Consider the following 18,190-nt stretch of genomic DNA (forward strand, 5'->3'; position numbering starts at 1 on the left):
TTGTGTTCAATTTGCTTATCAGTTCATTTGGTTTCTGAGCCTCGCTTTCCAGTTGCAAGATTCTACCTTTTAAGCTGTTATTTTCTTGCCAGATCTCTTCCATTTTCCTCAAAATCTCAGATTTGAACTCTTCCATAGCTTGTGAGGAGTTTTCCTTATTTGGGGAGGGTCTGGATGGTTGTTTGTTCTCCTCCTCTGTTTGCTCGGTTGTCTGGATTTTCTCTGTGTAGAAGCTGTCGAGTGTTAAAGACTTCTTTTTTTTGTTATTATTCTTTCTCTTCTGAATTTCCTGTAACTGGTTAGCCATCATTAGCCCAGCAGCTTCTCAGGTTTATCCTCGCTCTCAGTGTCTGTCTGAGATCTATTGGCTCCTGAGGACTGAGTTCTAGTTTTTTCCAAGGTCAAGCCCCCTGGTGGATTCCCTTGCTTGAACCTCTGCAGGAGGTTTCTTTACAAGTCTCAGGGAGCTACTTCCACAGTCGTATACCCGTCTGCACTGGTTCCCCACTTAGGCTTTAGTTCCTGGTTGTGTTTGCCTCCACCCACGCCTCTGCTCAGCCGGCACCCACGCCTCTGCTCAGCCGGCACCCAAGCCTCTGCTCAGCCAGCACCCACGCCTCTGCTCAGCCGGCGCTCCGCTCCCAGCGTCCGCTCCCGCGCGCGCGCGCTCAGATTTCGCGTGCGTTCTTGACTTAATGGGGTCCTAAGTCTTGCTGCTCTCAGGAACAGGTCCCGGAGCTGCTGATGACTCGATGGGTGCCCCAAACTTGCTCTATTTCTTTTTAGCTGGGTTCAGAGCTATAGGTGAGTGTGGAGGGGGTGGGGGTGGGGCGGTTGCTCAGCTCGCGCTTGAGTGAGAGCCCTTTTTAGCTTGGAAATGTCTCGATTCCACGTACCTTCCACGCTGTGCCCTGTTGTGGGGTTCCTCCGTTCGTCTGGACTTGTTTTTATGTCCCCTCGAGGAGTTTTGTGTGTTTCGGTCAGGAGAGGTTTAGAACTGCTTCTTACTCTGCCGCCATCTTAACCCGGAAGTCCCCTGCTGTAGTCTTTTTGAATGGATTTTAATTATAATTTTAAAGTCGCCATTAATTGATTATATTAGTCAGTTGTTTTCTTTTGGAATCTTAGCTTTTCATGGTTTAGGTATTTAGTACTAATAAATCATTTTATTTTGCTTCATTTTATTGCACTTCACAGATATTGTAATTTTTAGAAATTGAAAGTGCTAAGTAAGTCTATCAGTGGCCTTTTTTGTAGCTGTGTCACATTTTGGTGATTCTCACAATACTTCAGACTTTTTCATTATTATTATATCTGTTATGATGATTTGTGATAAGTATCTTTGATGTTACTATTATAATTGTTTTGGGGTGTCACCTGTACCTATATAAGATAGTGAACTTAATCAATAAATTTATGTATGTTCTTTCTGGCTACTCTACTCACCTGCTTGTTTCCCTGTCTCTTTCTCTCTCCTGAGGCATCCCTAATTAATGAAACACAACAATAATGAATTTAGACTAATTAAAAAAACCCTGCAGTGGCTTCTAAGTATTCAAGTGAAAGAAAGACTCTCTCAATGCAGCAAACTTTCTTCTCTTATTTTAAGAAATTACCAGTCACTCCAATTTTTAGCAATCCTTTTAGCAATTTTTAGCAAAACTATCCTGATCATTTAGCAGTCATCAACATCATAGGAAGACCCTCCACCAGCAAAAAGATTGATTCACTAAAGGCTCAGGTTACGATTAGCATTTTGTAAAGCAATTAGGTATCTTTTGTAATTTTTTAATTAATCAAATAAAATTATTTTAGAATATTTTTCCATGGTTACATAATTCATGTTCTTTCCCTCCTTCCTCCCTTCCCCCTCCAGGAGCTGATGAGCAATTCCACTGGGTTTTACATGTATCGTTGTTCAGAACCTATTTCCATATCATTAATATTTGCAACAGAGTGATCATTTAAAGCTAACATCCCCAATCATATCCCCGTCGAACCATGTGATCAATCATATGTTTTCCCTTCTGCATTTCTGCATTTCTACTCCCACAGTTTTTTATCTGGATGTGGAAAATGTTCTTTCTCTTAAATCCCTCAGAATTGCTAGTGGAGAAGTCCATTACATTTGATTGTATCATAGTGTATCAGCTTCTGCACACAGTGTTCTCCTGGTTCTGTTCCTTTCACTCTGCATCAATTCCTGGAGGTCATTCCAGTTCACATGGAATTCCTCCAGTTCTTTATTCCTTTGAGCACAATAGTATTCCTTCACCATCAGATACCACAATTTATTCAGCCATTCCCTTAATGATGGACACCTCCTCATTTTCCAGTTTTTTTGCCACCACAAAGAGTACGGCTATGAATATTAGGTGTTTTTTAATTAAGGCATGTACTGTGTTTTTTTAGACATAGTACTTTGCACACTAAGCAGACTATAGTATAAACATAATTTTTATATGCATTTGGAAAACTAAAAAAATTGTGACCCAATTTATTGCAAAAATTTGCTAAAAAGCAAATGAATGGTAGCCTGCAACTGAACTTGCAATATAACCAAAGTATACCTGTGTATTTATCTCATAAAAGGATTTTGGTAAAGCTCTTTTTCAATTTTTGAGAATAATTTGTGAAGAATGAGTACTGTTATAAAAATTTTGACAGAATTTTCCTATGAATCAAACAAGTCCAGGGTTTTTCCTACCATTTCTCACCAGGGTTTCTATCACTGGTAGATGCTCAACAGCTAAATTTATTTGTTTTTCTGAGAGTGAGTTATTTAAGATATTTGTCTTATTGTCTGATAGATCAGATATTTTATATATATTTTAAGGTATTCCTCTATTTCTTTTGTGTTCTCAGTTTTGTTAGCATATAACAACATAGCATGTTCTGATTCTTTTTATTTTGCTGTGATATCACCTTGCTCATTTGCTATTTTATTGATTTAGTTTTCTGTTCTCTACTTTTTAATAAAATTATCTAAAGGTATATAAATTTTATTAATCTTTTCAAAAAGTCAGTTTTTAGTTTTATTAATCATTTCTATGGGGTTTTTCTGTTTCCAGTTGTTTCATCATTACAATTTTCTTCTACATAGCTTTAAATTATTTTTATTCATTAGTGCACTTATTATTTAAGATTTTATATTTACATTTGTTTTTTGACAATTTTTGTCGTCCCTGAATCAATTTCTAGTTTTATTTTATTTATTTATTCATTTATTTTTAAACCCTTATCTTTGATTTTAGAATCAATACTGTGTTTTGGTTCTAAGGCAGAAGAGAAGTAATGGGGGTTAAGTGACTTGCCCAGGATCACACAGCTAGGTAGTGTCTGAGGCCAGATTTTAACCTAGGACCTCCCGTCTCTAAGGCTGGCTCTCAATGCACTGAGCCACCTAGCTGCCCCCAGATGTGTTTCTTATAAGCAATAGATTGTAGGGTTTTATATTTTTACCCACTCTATCACTTTTTTGGTTTTATTTAATTAGTCTATTAAAATTAATCTATTCACATTTAAAGTTGTGAATTAGGTTTATATTTTGCTCTGTCTCTAACGGCTTTTTTTCCCACTCATAATTTTTCTTCTCATCTGCTGTAAACAAAATATTATGCTCCTTCAGTTATTTACTTTTAACTTTTTTTTAAGGTGACTCTGTTCCCACTGGTTTTCTTCCCTTCAACACTGATTCCATCTTCTCCTTTGTAAACCTTTCCATTTAGAGGGTTGTGTTGATCAGTTCTATTCTCCTGCTTTTATCTTGCTAATATTTTTTGCCCTCCTTTTCCCCTCAATAAGCCAAATATATTCCCCTTTCCTCTTCTCTTCTTCTTCATAAAAAGATTTTGCAACACTTTTGAAAAGTTTTCTTTCACCTTTCATTTTCTATCTTTTCTTTACGTTTACTTTAAACACTCATCCATGGCCCTCAGAATGATCTGTTCTCTTTTTTCTCTATAGTCTTTATACATCAAAGCTCCCAAGGTATCCATTCTAGGCTTTGTCCTCTAGGCATTTTCTGCCACTACCAGGAATGGCTTAACCAGTGGATTCCTCTTTTCTATTGTACTTCAATCTCAGAACAATACCAATCATTGCAGGTTTACTTCCCAGTCTTCCCTACTGATCCATACCCTTCCTGCCCTTTCATGTTTCCTCCCAAATGGTAATATAGTTCCATAGAAGAAGCATTCACCTTTAGGCTAGTTTCACTAGGTTCTATTCATGACATTCTCTGTCTACCTCTTCACTGATGCTTCTCCCAGATTTCCACCTTCACTCCTCTTTGTGTACATTTAGAAAAAAGTCTCTCACTGATGTTATTTTGTAATATTTTGCTGATGCTATTGCTATTGCTGCCTGAATTCATTCACTGTTTCTGCATTTCTGTTGTTTGAGGTATTCAAGAATGCAAATAATTTCTCCAGCTCAGGGGTTTTTTTCCTTCCAAAAAGGTTTCAAACTTCATTATTGAGCATCCATCTTTTTTGTCCTGTATGGTTAGGTTAGAATTTGTAGGATAGGTGACTCTAGGTTGGATCCCAAGCTTCAGTGCTCTTTGGAACACATAATTTCATTCCCTCCTCTTTTTCTAGTATGTGTTATTAAATAGTCTTATGTTATTCAATTTTCTTTCCTTTGTATTTCAAAGTCTTTCTCCTGATGTATTGCAGATTTTGTGGTGTCTGAATTGAACTGTTAAATTTAACCATTGTTTGATTTGGCATTTGCAATCTTGGGTTTTTTACTGGAGGCAATTTGTGAATATTTTCTATTGGTATTTCATATTCTTCTACATCAGAAGTTTTGAGCAGTCCTCTTTTATTACTTCCTTCGTGATAATTTTAAGGTTTTTTTTGTATTGTTGTGTTCTTCTGGGATCCTTAAGTTGTCTATATGCATACTCTCTTTGAGATTCTTATGTTAAATTCTGTTCTTATTTCTCTTTTAAAAACTCAAGAAGAGAGGTTATGTCCTTCAACTGGGGAATGGCTGAAAAAATTGTGGTATATCCTGGTGATGGAATACTATTGGGCTCAAAGGAATAATAAACTGGAGGAATTCCAGATGAACTGGAAAGACCTCCAGGAACTGATGCAGAGAGAAAGGAGCAGAGCCAGAAGAACATTGTACACAGAGACTGATATACTGTGATAAAATAGAATGTAATGGACTTCTGTACTAACAGCAATGCAATGACCCAGGACAATTCTGAGGGACTTATGGAAAAGAACACTATCCACATTCAGAGGAAGAACTACAGGAGTGGAAACAGAAGAAAAATAACTGTTTGAACACATGGGTTGAGGCAGACATGATTGGGGGTGTAGACTGGAAATGACCACCCCAATGCAACTATCAACAATTTGGAAATAGGTCTTGTTCAATGACACATGTTAAAACCAGTGGAAATACGCATCAGCCATGGGTGGGGATAGCTTGGGGGGTGAAGGGGAAAGTAAGAGCATGAATTATGTAACCATGTTAACTTTTCTAAAAAAATAAATATTAATAAATGTTTAAAAAATAAAAAAAACTCAAGAAGAGCATATTGTCTTTCCATGTTATCCTAAACTTCTACAGGACCTTCTGTGCCATCAAATGTTGGATCATTTTACTTCATTCTGCAGATTTTATTCATAGATATCTGAACTTGTTTACTTGGTCAGAATGGCATAATTCCTTCTGTAATTATTGCTTTTTTCCTGATGATTTATGTGTATGTTCCAGGTCTCTGTGATTTCTTCTTCCTAGAATCTTTGAAACTTTTAGTGTCCTTACCAAAACAAACTCAGGAAGTATATGAACACAACTACAAAACACTTTTCACACAATTAAAACTAGATCTAAATAATTGCAAAAACATTCATTGCTGCTGTGTAGGACGAATTAATATAATAAAAATGACAATCCTATCCAAATTAATCTACTTATTCAGTGTCTTACTTATCAAACTACCAAAAAACTTTTTTTATAGAATTATAAAAAATAATATCAAAATTCATCTGGAAGAATGGAAGAACAAAAGATCAAGAATATCAAAGGAACTAATGAAGAAAAATGTGAAGGATGGGGGTCTAGCAGTACTAGATCTTAAACTGTACTACAAAGCAGGGGTCATCAAAACAATATGGTACTGGCTAAGAGACTGAAGGGTGGATCAGTGGAATAGGCTAGGGGTAAATGACCTCAGCAAGATAGTGTTCGATAAACCAAAAGATCCCAGCTTTTTTTTTTTTTAAACCTTTACCTTCCATCTTGGAGTCAATACTGTGTATTGGCTCCAAGGCAGAAGAGTGGTAAGGGTAGGCAATGGGGGTCAAGTGACTTGCCCAAGGTCACACAGCTGGGAAGTGTCTGAGACCAGATTTGAACCTAGGACCTCCCGTCTCTAGGCCTGGCTCTCAATCCACTGAGCTACCCAGCTGCCTCAGATCCCAGCTTTTGAAACAAGGACCCACTATTTGACAAAAACTGCTGGGAAAATTTGAAAATGGTATGGGAGAGACTAGGTTTAGATCAATATCTCACATTTTATATAAAGGATAAATTCAGAATGGGTAAATGACTTAAATATAAAGAAGGAAACTATAAGTAAATTAGGTGAACATAGAATAGTATACCTGTCAGATCTATGAGAAAGAAAAAGAATTTAAGACCAAGTAAGAGATAGAGAATATTACAAAATGTAAAATGAATAATTTTGATTATATTAAATTAAAAAGGGTTTGTACAAACAAAACCAGTGCAACCAAAATTAGAAAGGAAGCTACAAATTGAGAAAAAATTTTTATAACAAAAACCTCTGACAAAGGTAAACAAAAGAAGGACCAAACCAAGAGATATTGTAAAGTTATGAACAATAAGATTAGTCAGCTAAATAGATATGTGGGATAAAGGAGAATGGAAAGTTGAGGATGACGTCAAGAATTCAAATCTTAGTATTGGAAGAATGAAGGTACTCTTTACAGAAAAAGGGAAGTTCAGAGGGTAGATGATTTATGTGAAAGATAACGAATTTAGTCAGGACATACTGAGTTATCAATGCCTATGGTGTAACTATAACCAATTTATTAAGTAGTAGGTGATATGGAACTGGAGATCAGGAAAGAGAATAGGGGTGATATATAGATCACAGAGCTATTTGCACAGAGTTGATAATTAAGCCCAAGGGAGTGCCTGAGGTCACTAAGTGAGGAAATATCAATAACTGACTATAACTCCAGAGGCCCAATCATGAAGCATGCTACCCATCTCTTGCCAGAGAGATGATGGATAAAAGATGCTAAATGAGATATTCCACTTTCAGAGGCTGCTAATGATGGATTTGTTTTGCTTACTAGGGGAGGTGACTTTCATTGTTATTTTTTAATTTGAAAGAGGATTTAGATGATATGAAGAAGGTAAGTAATAGCAATGTCAAAAAAAATAGAAAAAAGAAATGAAAAGAAGGTCATCACAGTATTTAAAAAACAAATAAGATCATAAAAGCAGGTTTAAAAGGAGACAGAGACAAGCAGGATAAATATAAAAGTAATGTATTGAATTTGTTATAGATTTTTTTTTAGCCAGGCTATTCATAACAGAGATTCAATATTTGCTCTTTTTGTTTTTCACAAAGATAAGTTTTTATATTATTTGTTGTTTGTCAATTATTAAATAACAAAAAGTTATCTAAGAAAGAAACAAGTTACACATTAGGAAAATTACTTTTTTTATAATCCACTTGTTTGTAGATGGAAAAGTTTTATTTGCTTGTTGTTAAGCTCAAAGTAAAAAAACACAATAAAACATTTAAAAATATTGAAAGAAAAAATCCTAATCTACAGAAAAACAAAATTATTGCCACAGAGTTGTTTTGATTACAAAAAATTCTATACTTAAATCTTAAAAGTAGTTCAGCATTTCTTAAATTTTCAATCATTTTCACTATCCTCTCCTTACATCAAATGTTCCTAAAACCTCAACAATGATCATCAAAGAAACTACTTTGTGATTATTTAATTTTAAAGAGACATGACCAAAAATCGATAGGAATTCTACAATTAGAATCTTCTCGTTAAAGCAATGGTTCTCTAAAAAATTCAGGGAGCAAGAAGCAGATAAAAGGAAGGGTCATTTCAGTGCTACCTTCACCATTAGACAACCAAAAAAGAGTCACAGATTCCTCTCGATAGGACCCCTCAAAGATGTCCTGCAAACTTGGGATTCTCTTGGACTTGGAATTTAAATCTCCTTCAGATTCAATCCCCAATACTCTATTAATCAAATATATATTAATATTGCTTCATACTTACAGGCTGAGGCTGCTCTGCAATACAGCAATTGAAACACAACCAGAACTCACTCATGCTTACGATCCAAAGTGCAAAGAAAGTTATCACTGAAGTTTTCAAGTCAGCTCCAGAAACTTCACAAAGAATTGTTCTCAGCCCAATAAATGTATAATCTTATCCTGAAAAGATGACTTTTTTTTCTTTTCCTATAACTCAGGTTTCTCATGCAGGCATTTGGATAAAGAAAGTTAAAGGTTTTTTTCTGTCTCTGCTTCTGTTTCCAAAGAATCTTATTTCTGGATCACCAGCAAAGTATTTTAAAAAAAGAGATGTTTTGTTCCAGGGATATAAATTATTTCCTAAAAAGAAAGAAGAAAAAAGTTAAATAAAACTTAGGATCAAAGCATATGATTAAATAGTTTTCAAAAGAGTGATAAAGTTTGGCAACTCACATAAAAGCCTTATCTGTAAAATAAAGTAATAAATACCACAAGGTCTTTTTCTATAATCATATGTCCTTGAAACATTTAGCATGGGTCTGTTCCTATCCGGCACCATTTGAAAGTGAGCTATAGCTATCTGACAGAATTTCAAAACCCAAATGTGATAAAACTTACTTTGATGGAGATATGGAAGAATCTCTTCTTCCCTGTTGCATCTTGGTCACATCACACAGTTTATAAACTTTTAATGATACTTTTTTGGTGATTTTTATTGCTTTTTCTTGCTGATACTTTAAATGATTAATTTTAACTAAAGTTATGGGATTTTTTATGCCCTATAAAATAATAAAAGTCGTTATTATACTGTGTGGTAGTTTTTATTGAGGAGGATAATGATAAAAAGTATAGGAAAGCAGTAGACAATGGCAACATATCAAATTAAAATAAATATTTTCCTAGTTTCTTTATATCTCTTTGAAACTTGTTTACATAGAAGCTAAAAAAACAAATTGTTTCCACTAATTAATGGCTCAAAAGATTAAGAATCCTAATTATTTCTAAAAATGACAATCATATGATATGCTAACCATTATTTGCATACTATAATTAAGATTTATCTAATCTAACTTAATGCTGCTAAGTTTGTATGACAAACTACATTATACAGTGTTCAGACATTGTCTTTCCAGAGTTCCTTGAAGCCTAGGGCCTGTGAGATTAGAAATAAATATAATTAAAAGAGAGAAAAACATTTTTATTTTTTCTTAAGAAGAAAGTAATTATGACCATTGGTGGCCATCTAAGGAATACTATTTCCCAATTTGGTTTTTACTTTCAATCTGATAAAAAAAATATAATGATTGCAACCATTCAAATGAGGATAAAACCTAACTTTGACAAAATAAATCAAGTAAATGAGAGACAGTGTAGCATGATGGATGGAATGCTCGCCCTAGAGTAACGAAATTCTGAATTCAAATTGACTCTCTAGCCCATACTGGCTCTTGTCAATCTGGAAAAGCCCCTCAATCCTTCAATCAACCGAACAACAAATTTTAATGAAATGTAAACTATGTGACGGGCACTGTACTAGTCAGTATTGGACTACTCCTTTTCATCTTCTTTGTCATATCTTCACTGAAGTGTGTCACTGAGGCTCTGTCCCAAGCCTCCTTTTCTTCTTCCATACTTAATTTTTTTTATTGGCTTTTAAAAATGTAACTGTTTTATGAACTTAACAAATATTAACAAATATAAATATTCAATAAACAGAGGACAAGGGTTGAAAATGAATATACTTTTGGTTTTCTAAATGAGTTTTTATTGATGTCTTTGGCTTTCTCATTATACTTACTTCATCATACTTATCAACAGTATATCTCTCCCTTTAGCTCTCCTTTCCAGGATTTCATGTAACAATAGCACTTTTTTTAAAAAGACCCTGCTGCTCCTCCCCAAAAAGGAAAACAAAATCAGAATTGATCAATACATTAAAAAAGTATGAAAGCATCTGGAATGTGTAACACCTGTATATATCCCACCTCCATAAGGAATAGCATAGGGAGTGTCCTCTCATTCCTTTTTATTTGATAACTGTGATCTTTTTGATATATCCACTTTTGATTGTTTGGTATTTTGTTCTTTCCATTTACATGATTATAGTGACTGTGTATACTCTTTTTTTTTTAGCTTTGCTTCACTATATATTATTTCAGGTAGATCTTTCCATGTTTCATTACATTACATTACATTACGTTACATTACATTCATGGACCACAACTTGTTTAGTCATCCACCAAATTAAGCCTCTTTACTGTTTCCAGTATTTTGCCATCACAGAGTGCTGCTATAAACATTCTGGTGTAAATAGGAACTTTCTTCTTATCTATAGATTCTGTCACCTTGATGGCTATTGGAAGAGTTTGGTGGAACTGTTGTTCCTCTCTACCCATTCTGCCGGGAGAAGTCTTCACATGCTTGAGGTAGACATCGCCCCAATTTATCAATGTGGTCTTGAAGCCTATCAGTTACCATCCTAGTTTAACCTATCTACTAAGACAGTTTTACTGAGGTATAGCCACTGCACATGTTACAGTTTCTTAGAGTTACAAATGAAAGTTGAGTGAAAGATGTATTAGCAGTCCTGAAAAGGGTTTTCAGCAAGCTCTCACACCAGAAATGCTAGTACTCTTTCAATACCCCATATATTCCTTGATAGAACAGGCCTTTTTTATGGACTCACGTGTAGTTTAGGCTAGTATTTTTGTTTGTTCTGATGCTATAATACCAATAGGTGGTAATAGGGCTGAAAGATATAGAATATTCTACTTTAATAACAGAACTAATCTGATAGAGGATACCCCCCCCCCAAATCATCAGGCTTTAATCATATAACAATTCACACCTTGGTCTTTGAGACCCATTGTGACAATACATAGACAAAAAAACTTCATTGGGGGCAGTCCTTGTTGGAAAGTAGATGGTGGTGCTTGGAGAAAGAAGGAAAGGAAAGGTGAATGAATATTAAATCTCCTTCCTAGAAACCCATTCCCAATGCCCATATAATTAGCACATCAATCTTGATGAGTCTCCCAAATGATCATGTCTCATGCAGTTGTCTCATTTCTGAAGGGAGAGAATTCTCCTAGAATTTTTGCTTTGCTGTTTCAAGTTACTTACAGAAATTCTTAGCTGTTTTCTGTTATAATTTTTTGCAAAACATATCTCACTATAATTTAGCCTGTTTACATTAGACTCTCATTTTCTGGTTCATACTCCCATAATTATCCTTGTAGTTTAGTTCACCTAGATTATGATCTATGCTTCTTCTACAGCTAAAATAAGTTTGCTTTCATCTTAAAACTTTTTACTTTCTCACTCCTTTCATCTTTTGGCCCTGGGTGAGTCCTTGATCACTTCTATTGATACAGCCTTCCTTGCAATTCTTTCTATCACAGATTGCAATTATACTCATTCCTCTCAACTCACTTGTTGAAGTGGGTGTGTTGTAATACTACTTGCTCCCCACTGCTATTTCCAAGCTATCCTTCTATCACCATCACTCTTATCCTTTGAGCTTTTAAAGACTTAGACCAGTGGTTCCCAAAATTTTTTGGCCTACCACCCCCTTTCCAGAAAAAATATTACTTAGCGCCCCTGGAAATTATTTTTTAAAAATTTTAGTAGCAATTACTAGGAAAGATAAATGCACCTGTGGCCATCACCGCCCCCCTGGATTGCTGCAACACTCACCAGGGGGTGGTGGCACCCACTTTAGGAATCACTGGCTTAGATCAATGTCTCCCACCACACATAATAATAAATTCAAATAATCTTAAAATAAAATAAAATTTTTAAAATTAGGCAAAAACAGATCACATTCCTTTCATAGCTAAAGGTGGAAGATGTATTCTTAACCAAAGAATAGAAGAAATTGCAACAATATAACATGATTTAATAAAACTAAGCATTTCTCTACAACAAAAATTAATGCATTTAGAAGAGAAATGGTCAAACAGGAAAAAATCTTTTCAATAAATTTCTTAGGTTTGGTATGTAAACGTAACACCCACAAATCTACATACATATACATATATATTGTGAATGTGAAGCCCCTAAACTTCTTTTTTGATTATAATAGTATTAGCCTTTATGATTATTTCCATACATAAAAATAAATGTAAATGAATGATTATTGATTATAAACAGATTTAGATACTCTGCTTGTTGTGCTTATAAAGTATCTTCAGTTTATATAATTGAAGTGAAGCTCATAAATGAACTTCCCTTCAGGGCCAGGCTCAAGGACACTAAGGAGATTCTTGTTATATAAAAATAAACTATTTATTGAGAATATAAGGATAAAAAAAAGGATTTCTAACTCTAAGGGATTCTAACTCCACCCAAATAAAACTCCCTGGTTCTGCAAGGAACCATTTCTCCTGTTTCCACAACACTGATCCTTCCTGATCTGACTAACCCAAATTTTCCCTATTCTACAATAAAATTAATACCATTACCCTTATAAGAAGTTATAAAAATAACAAAGACCAGCTGGCTGAGCCTCAGCAAGAACCAAGTTAGGACTCTGAGCCTTAGTGGACTCAAGAGTCCAAACCAAAGACCAGGTCTTTCTTTGGTCTTCTCAGATATAAAAGCAATTTATGAAACAGGAATAGAGAGTCACTAGAGTTTCCCAAGTTGGAAAAGGAGAATCACTTAGCTCCTTCAGGGTTTTCCCTCCTTTCCTTCTACTTCAGATAAAAGAGAGAAAAGAAGATGTTACCTCCTCTCAGCACTCTGAGAGTGAAAGAGTGTAACTGCCACACCCAGAGACCAACTGTCACAGAAAAACCATTACACCTCCCCCATACACTGTTAACATTTGAAACTGACACTTTGTCTCAGATGTTTCAAACTCCAATTCTTTCTCAAGCCAGCTTCTCCACTTCTTATCTCTAAACTAATATAACAAGACTTACTTTCTAATATCATCCTTATAATTTCCCCCCTTCAAGTATATGAAGAGATAAAAAAAATCTCTCCCTTATGCTCGCTAGTCTATATAATTCTCAAGTTATACCTAACATTATTATTATTAAATTTCCCCCCAAAAAGAGTCTTAATATTACATTTACCTTATCGTATTCTTATTGCTACATCTAATCTATGCTAACCTTGTTATAAGGAAAGGATAAGTTATAGTAAGAGATGATGGTTTGCAGTGAACAGATGCATGAGGAAAGATTTTGAATAGTCTAGGCCAGTGATGGGCAAACTATGGCCCATGGGCCAGATGTGGGCACCCTGAAAAGTTCTATCCGGCCACTTGACATTATTCCTAATCTGACAAATAAAATGAGTAGGATACAATACAATGAAACTTCGAAAGAGTTGCCTTAGAAACAGACAGACAAATGAGCATTTCCTTTCCTTTGGCCCCTTCTTTAAAAAGTTTGTCCCTCACTGGACTAGGATACCCAAAGCTGAAGGAGACAAAATGGGTTCCTTATGCTTTGCAAAGGCTTGCAGATGTTCAGGCTTAAGTTTTAGAGGTTCAGGTTCTATGTTCCTCATCAAATCACCTTGTAATCTCATTGTAACCAGGTATCCATTGACGATAGAACCCAGTGGTTCCAAGAACAGCTCTGAGCTGCTTTTTAGTTTTTGGAGCAGTGAGTTTTTGGATTTTAGCTATTCTTTTCTGACTGATACTCCTTGAACCCTCTGATAATAAAACCTAGATATTGCACTTTATGCAAAACCCACTGTAATTTTGCCTTGGAGATCTTATACCCATGCTTATACAATCCCAACAAAAGAACTCTGCTATCTCTAAGACACACTTTGGCATTTGGGAATACAAGGAGAATATAGTCCACAAAATGCACCAATTTGCTCTCCTTGAATGTTATAGTCTTAAGGTCTCAATTTAAAATTTGTGAAAATTGATTCAGTGAGTCTGAGAAACCTTGAGGCAAACAAGTCCAGGCCCCTGTGTCTTTTCTCAAGTAAAAGCAAAGATCTTTTGGGAATCCTCATGAATAGGAATAGAGAAAAAAGTTTAGCATAAGTCTACCACACTGAAATATCTTGCCTGGCTTAGAACGGAAGAAATTATAGCCGTTGGACTTGGTACAACAGGATGAGTTTTGATAACATAATCATTGACAGCCCATAAATCTTGAATAAAATGATACGCAGGTCTGCCATTCTCATCTAACTTCAGCTTTTTAATAGGAAGAATAGAAGTATTAAATTCTGAGAAACAAGGAATTATGGTCCCTTGTTGGATTAGGGATTCTATTATTGGTCTAATTCCCTCAATTGCTTCCTTGGTAAGGGAATATTGAGGTACACAAAAAACTGGTCCTCTTTTAGTCCCCACCCTGACTGGAGTAGCAGATTTTTAAAATATCACATCTGTAGAAGACTTTGACCAGAGATCCTCAGGGATGTCATCAGGTATTGGATAAACTAAACCTGATTCCCCTTCTGTACTTATTGAATCTAAGAAAAGCTTTGGAAAAGCTTTCAAAGATTGTTCTGGAAGATGTGATAAAATTCTTCCAGTTGGAGTACAGTGGGTCGTTGCCCTCAGTTTACACAAAAGATCTCTTCCCAAGAGATTCATTGGGCAATCTGGCATACAGAGAAATGCATGCTCTACAGATAATGGTCCCAAACAAACCATCTTTGGTTGAAATTTGGTTATTCTTTGTGGTCTTCCTGTAGCTCCCACAACTTCCATTGTACCATTGTTATCTGTGTGCAGGCTCTGGCCTGTTCAAGGCTATTTGTTAGGCCATTTCACTCGCAGTGTAAAACCTTGATACTGCCTCAAAGTAATTCATTTAATCCCTTCTAATCCCATCTCCCAAATACCCCTATATTACAACCTGCAATAGAGATATAAATCAAAGAAAATTTCAGTGAAAAAAACAATCAGTGAAAAGATACTTGTACAAATGCAAGTTAAAACATACAATTATAGAATTTCAAAATGCAAAATGCAAACTTTTGAAACAATAAAATAGTTACAAAACCCAATTTAACTTATGGTTTACAAAAGAGTAAAGTCTATCTAAAATAACAACTATGCAAAACTCATGCAAACTGTATTTTACAAATCCTATTTGAATAATTCAAATGAAACTTTTAACTATGCTAAGACCTTATTCTATCACTAATACAGAAAACCAAAACTAACTACATTAAAACACAAAATCAACTTGCTATATTAATAAAATCAAAACATTGTAACAATTTAACTATATACACATCTACAGAAATATACAGATCTGTACAATTTCTACACCTATATGTATGTTATGTACAAACTATTTACATGTCATAGGAGGAAAATAAACTTCCTCCCCTTAGATAATCTCAGAAAACCTTAAAGATTTTCTTTAGAAAGATATGTATGTTCTCCTGATGTTATCTCCTAGGAGCACATAAAGTCCTCCTATGAGATAAGATCTTGTTAATTTAATGTGTACAATCATTATTATCTTCCAACGATGATTTATCTGTATTTATTTATTTCCATGACTACTCATCACCTGGTTATGATGTTGCAGAGTTTGTGAGAAATGTGCTCTATATGTGTATGTTATTTTTTAGTGAATACTTACCAAATTTGTAAAGTCACCTCCTCTGCTATTGTCTTCTGTCTTAATGCTGTTACTATGTAGTGTTTGTTTGCAACTATAGTGAAAGTGTATAATTTTAGAATGGCGCAAAAATCTTACAGTTCATGTCCATAATCAGTCTGCGTTCCTCTTCTCTGTCTTGATTTTTTCTGCAATGTATTTGTTACACTGCAATCATCCTTTCCACTGTCATATTCTCTATCTTCTATGTTGTCTTCTCCTTTGTCCTGATCTTGATCTCTATCTCAATTTTCTTCTTCTCCTTGAATAATTTCTTCTTCTGGCATCTTTTTGACAGCAGCCATGCTGTCTGATGTAATCTCTTCTGCTAGTCACTTTTTTCACATACAAGCAATGCAGCCATGATTCTTTCTCTACTACACGAACAGCTGAAGGTATGTCAATAAAGGAAAGGCCCTATTCATAATGGCTGTGTTGTGCTAGTTCTATTAAAGTTTTTGATGTAAACTGAATCTCCAGGTTTTATTGTTTGGAATGTGTAATCTAATGGACCCCCTTGAGTTAAAATTCCCATTTCCTGTAATTCTCTAACCCTGTTTGTAACCCTGTGATGTATTCAGCAAGTGTAATATCTCCTCCAAGTATAGATACATAAGCTGTCTTAAAACTTTTTGCCTGCAATGGTTAATGTCCAAATAACATTTCATATGGTGAGATATGCACATATCCTCTTGGTCTATGGACAGATAGAACAGCATTAGAGGCAAAATTTCTGGCCACATCAAATGAGTTTCTATGCATATTTTCCCAACCATACTTTTGATTTCTCTGTTTAGTCTTTCCACCTGATCAGAACTTTGTGAGTGATATGGGACATGAAATTTTGGCATGATACCCAGATTCTCATAAAATTGTTTTAGAAGTGAATCTGTAAAATGGCTCCCTTTATCAGAATCTACTCTCAGTGGTATACCATATCTTGGAACAATCTCTTTCAAAAGATTTTGTCTACAAAGCTTGAGAGAGAGAATGATTTTGAATAATTAGGGATACCAAGAGCAGGAGCTGATAATATTGCTTCCTTTAACTTTGCAATTGCTTGCAAATGCTCTGGTTTTAGCTTCAGTGGGTCTTTCTCAGTGTCTTTCATTAAAGCAGTCAGTGGTATCTTAAGTTCACCATAATTAGGTATCCATTGTCTGGAAAAATCTGTGGGTCCTAAGATGGCTCTGAGTTGCTATTTGGTCTTAGGGGCACTCTCTTTGGGGAAATGCTTCTGGACCCCTCAGACAGCACAAACCCTAAATACTCTATGCAAGGAAGACACCATTGAAGTTTAGCTTTTGATATTTTGTGTCCCCTCTTGTAGAGCTCATACAGAAGACGTTTACTACCACACTAGCACACCTTTGCAGATGGTGATGCTAGAAGTAGATCATCTACTAAGTGAATGAGCTCACTATCCTTGAACTGGATAATTTTCAAATCTTTGTTCAAGATTTGGGAAACAATGAAGGACTTTCACAGAATCTCTGTAGCAAATGGGACCATGAATACTGATTTCCCTGCCATGTGAATGCAAATATCTTTTGTGAGTCTTTGTGTATTGGTATTGAGAAAAAAGCAGAACATAAAACAACCAACAGTAAAATATTTTGCATGACTTGGGATAGATGAAATGATAGTAGCAGGACTTGGTACAAGTGGGTAAGATTTTACTTCATGATCATTAACAGCTGTTAAATCTCGAATGAATTGATAGACTATTCATCTTTTGGTATCTAACTTGGGCTTTTTAACAGGTAAAATTGGGGTGCTATATTCAGAGATGCATAGTATTATTATGCCTTGCTGCAATAATGAGTTTATTATTGAAGTGATCCAATCAATGGCCTCTTTACTAAGTAGGTACTGTGGAATGCATGGTGGTGGACTTCTTTTAGTCAGTACTTTAATGGGGTTGCTGATTTTAATAAACCTATATCTGTAGAATCTGTAGCCTATAAACCTTCTGGAATATCATCTGGTATCTGATAGATGTTATTCCCTCCCCCACTGACTCTACTGTATCTAGGAAAAATACAGGGAAAATGATTCTTCTGGGAGTTTCAAAGAAATATCTCTAGTTGTTGTACATACTTTGGTTGCTCTTAATTTACAAAGAAGATCCCTACCCACTAGATTCATTAGGGAATTTGGCATTAAGAGGAAAGAGTGCTCTACACTAGAGGTCCAAGCAAAACCATTCTTGGTTCTAATTCTTTCTTTTTTTTTCTTTCTTTCTTTCTTTCTTTCTTTCTTTCTTTCTTTCTTTCTTTCTTTCTTTCTTTCTTTCTTTCTTTCTTTCTTT

At 35.1% G+C, this 18,190-nt stretch overlaps 1 protein-coding gene across 1 annotated transcript in view; it reads right to left on the minus strand.

The window, feature by feature from the left end:
* CDC42SE2 (CDC42 small effector 2) overlaps positions 1–18,190 on the minus strand; it is a 114,290-nt gene that overhangs the window by 33,297 nt on the left and 62,803 nt on the right. The window contains exon 3 of the mRNA XM_044662389.1: positions 8,304–8,641. Within this exon, the coding sequence (XP_044518324.1) occupies positions 8,304–8,357 (54 nt within the window). The 5' untranslated portion in view covers positions 8,358–8,641. The remainder of the gene's footprint in view (positions 1–8,303; positions 8,642–18,190) is intronic.

This window comes from Gracilinanus agilis, chromosome 1 (assembly GCF_016433145.1).
Source record: "Gracilinanus agilis isolate LMUSP501 chromosome 1, AgileGrace, whole genome shotgun sequence".
Lineage (NCBI taxonomy): Eukaryota > Metazoa > Chordata > Mammalia > Didelphimorphia > Didelphidae > Gracilinanus > Gracilinanus agilis.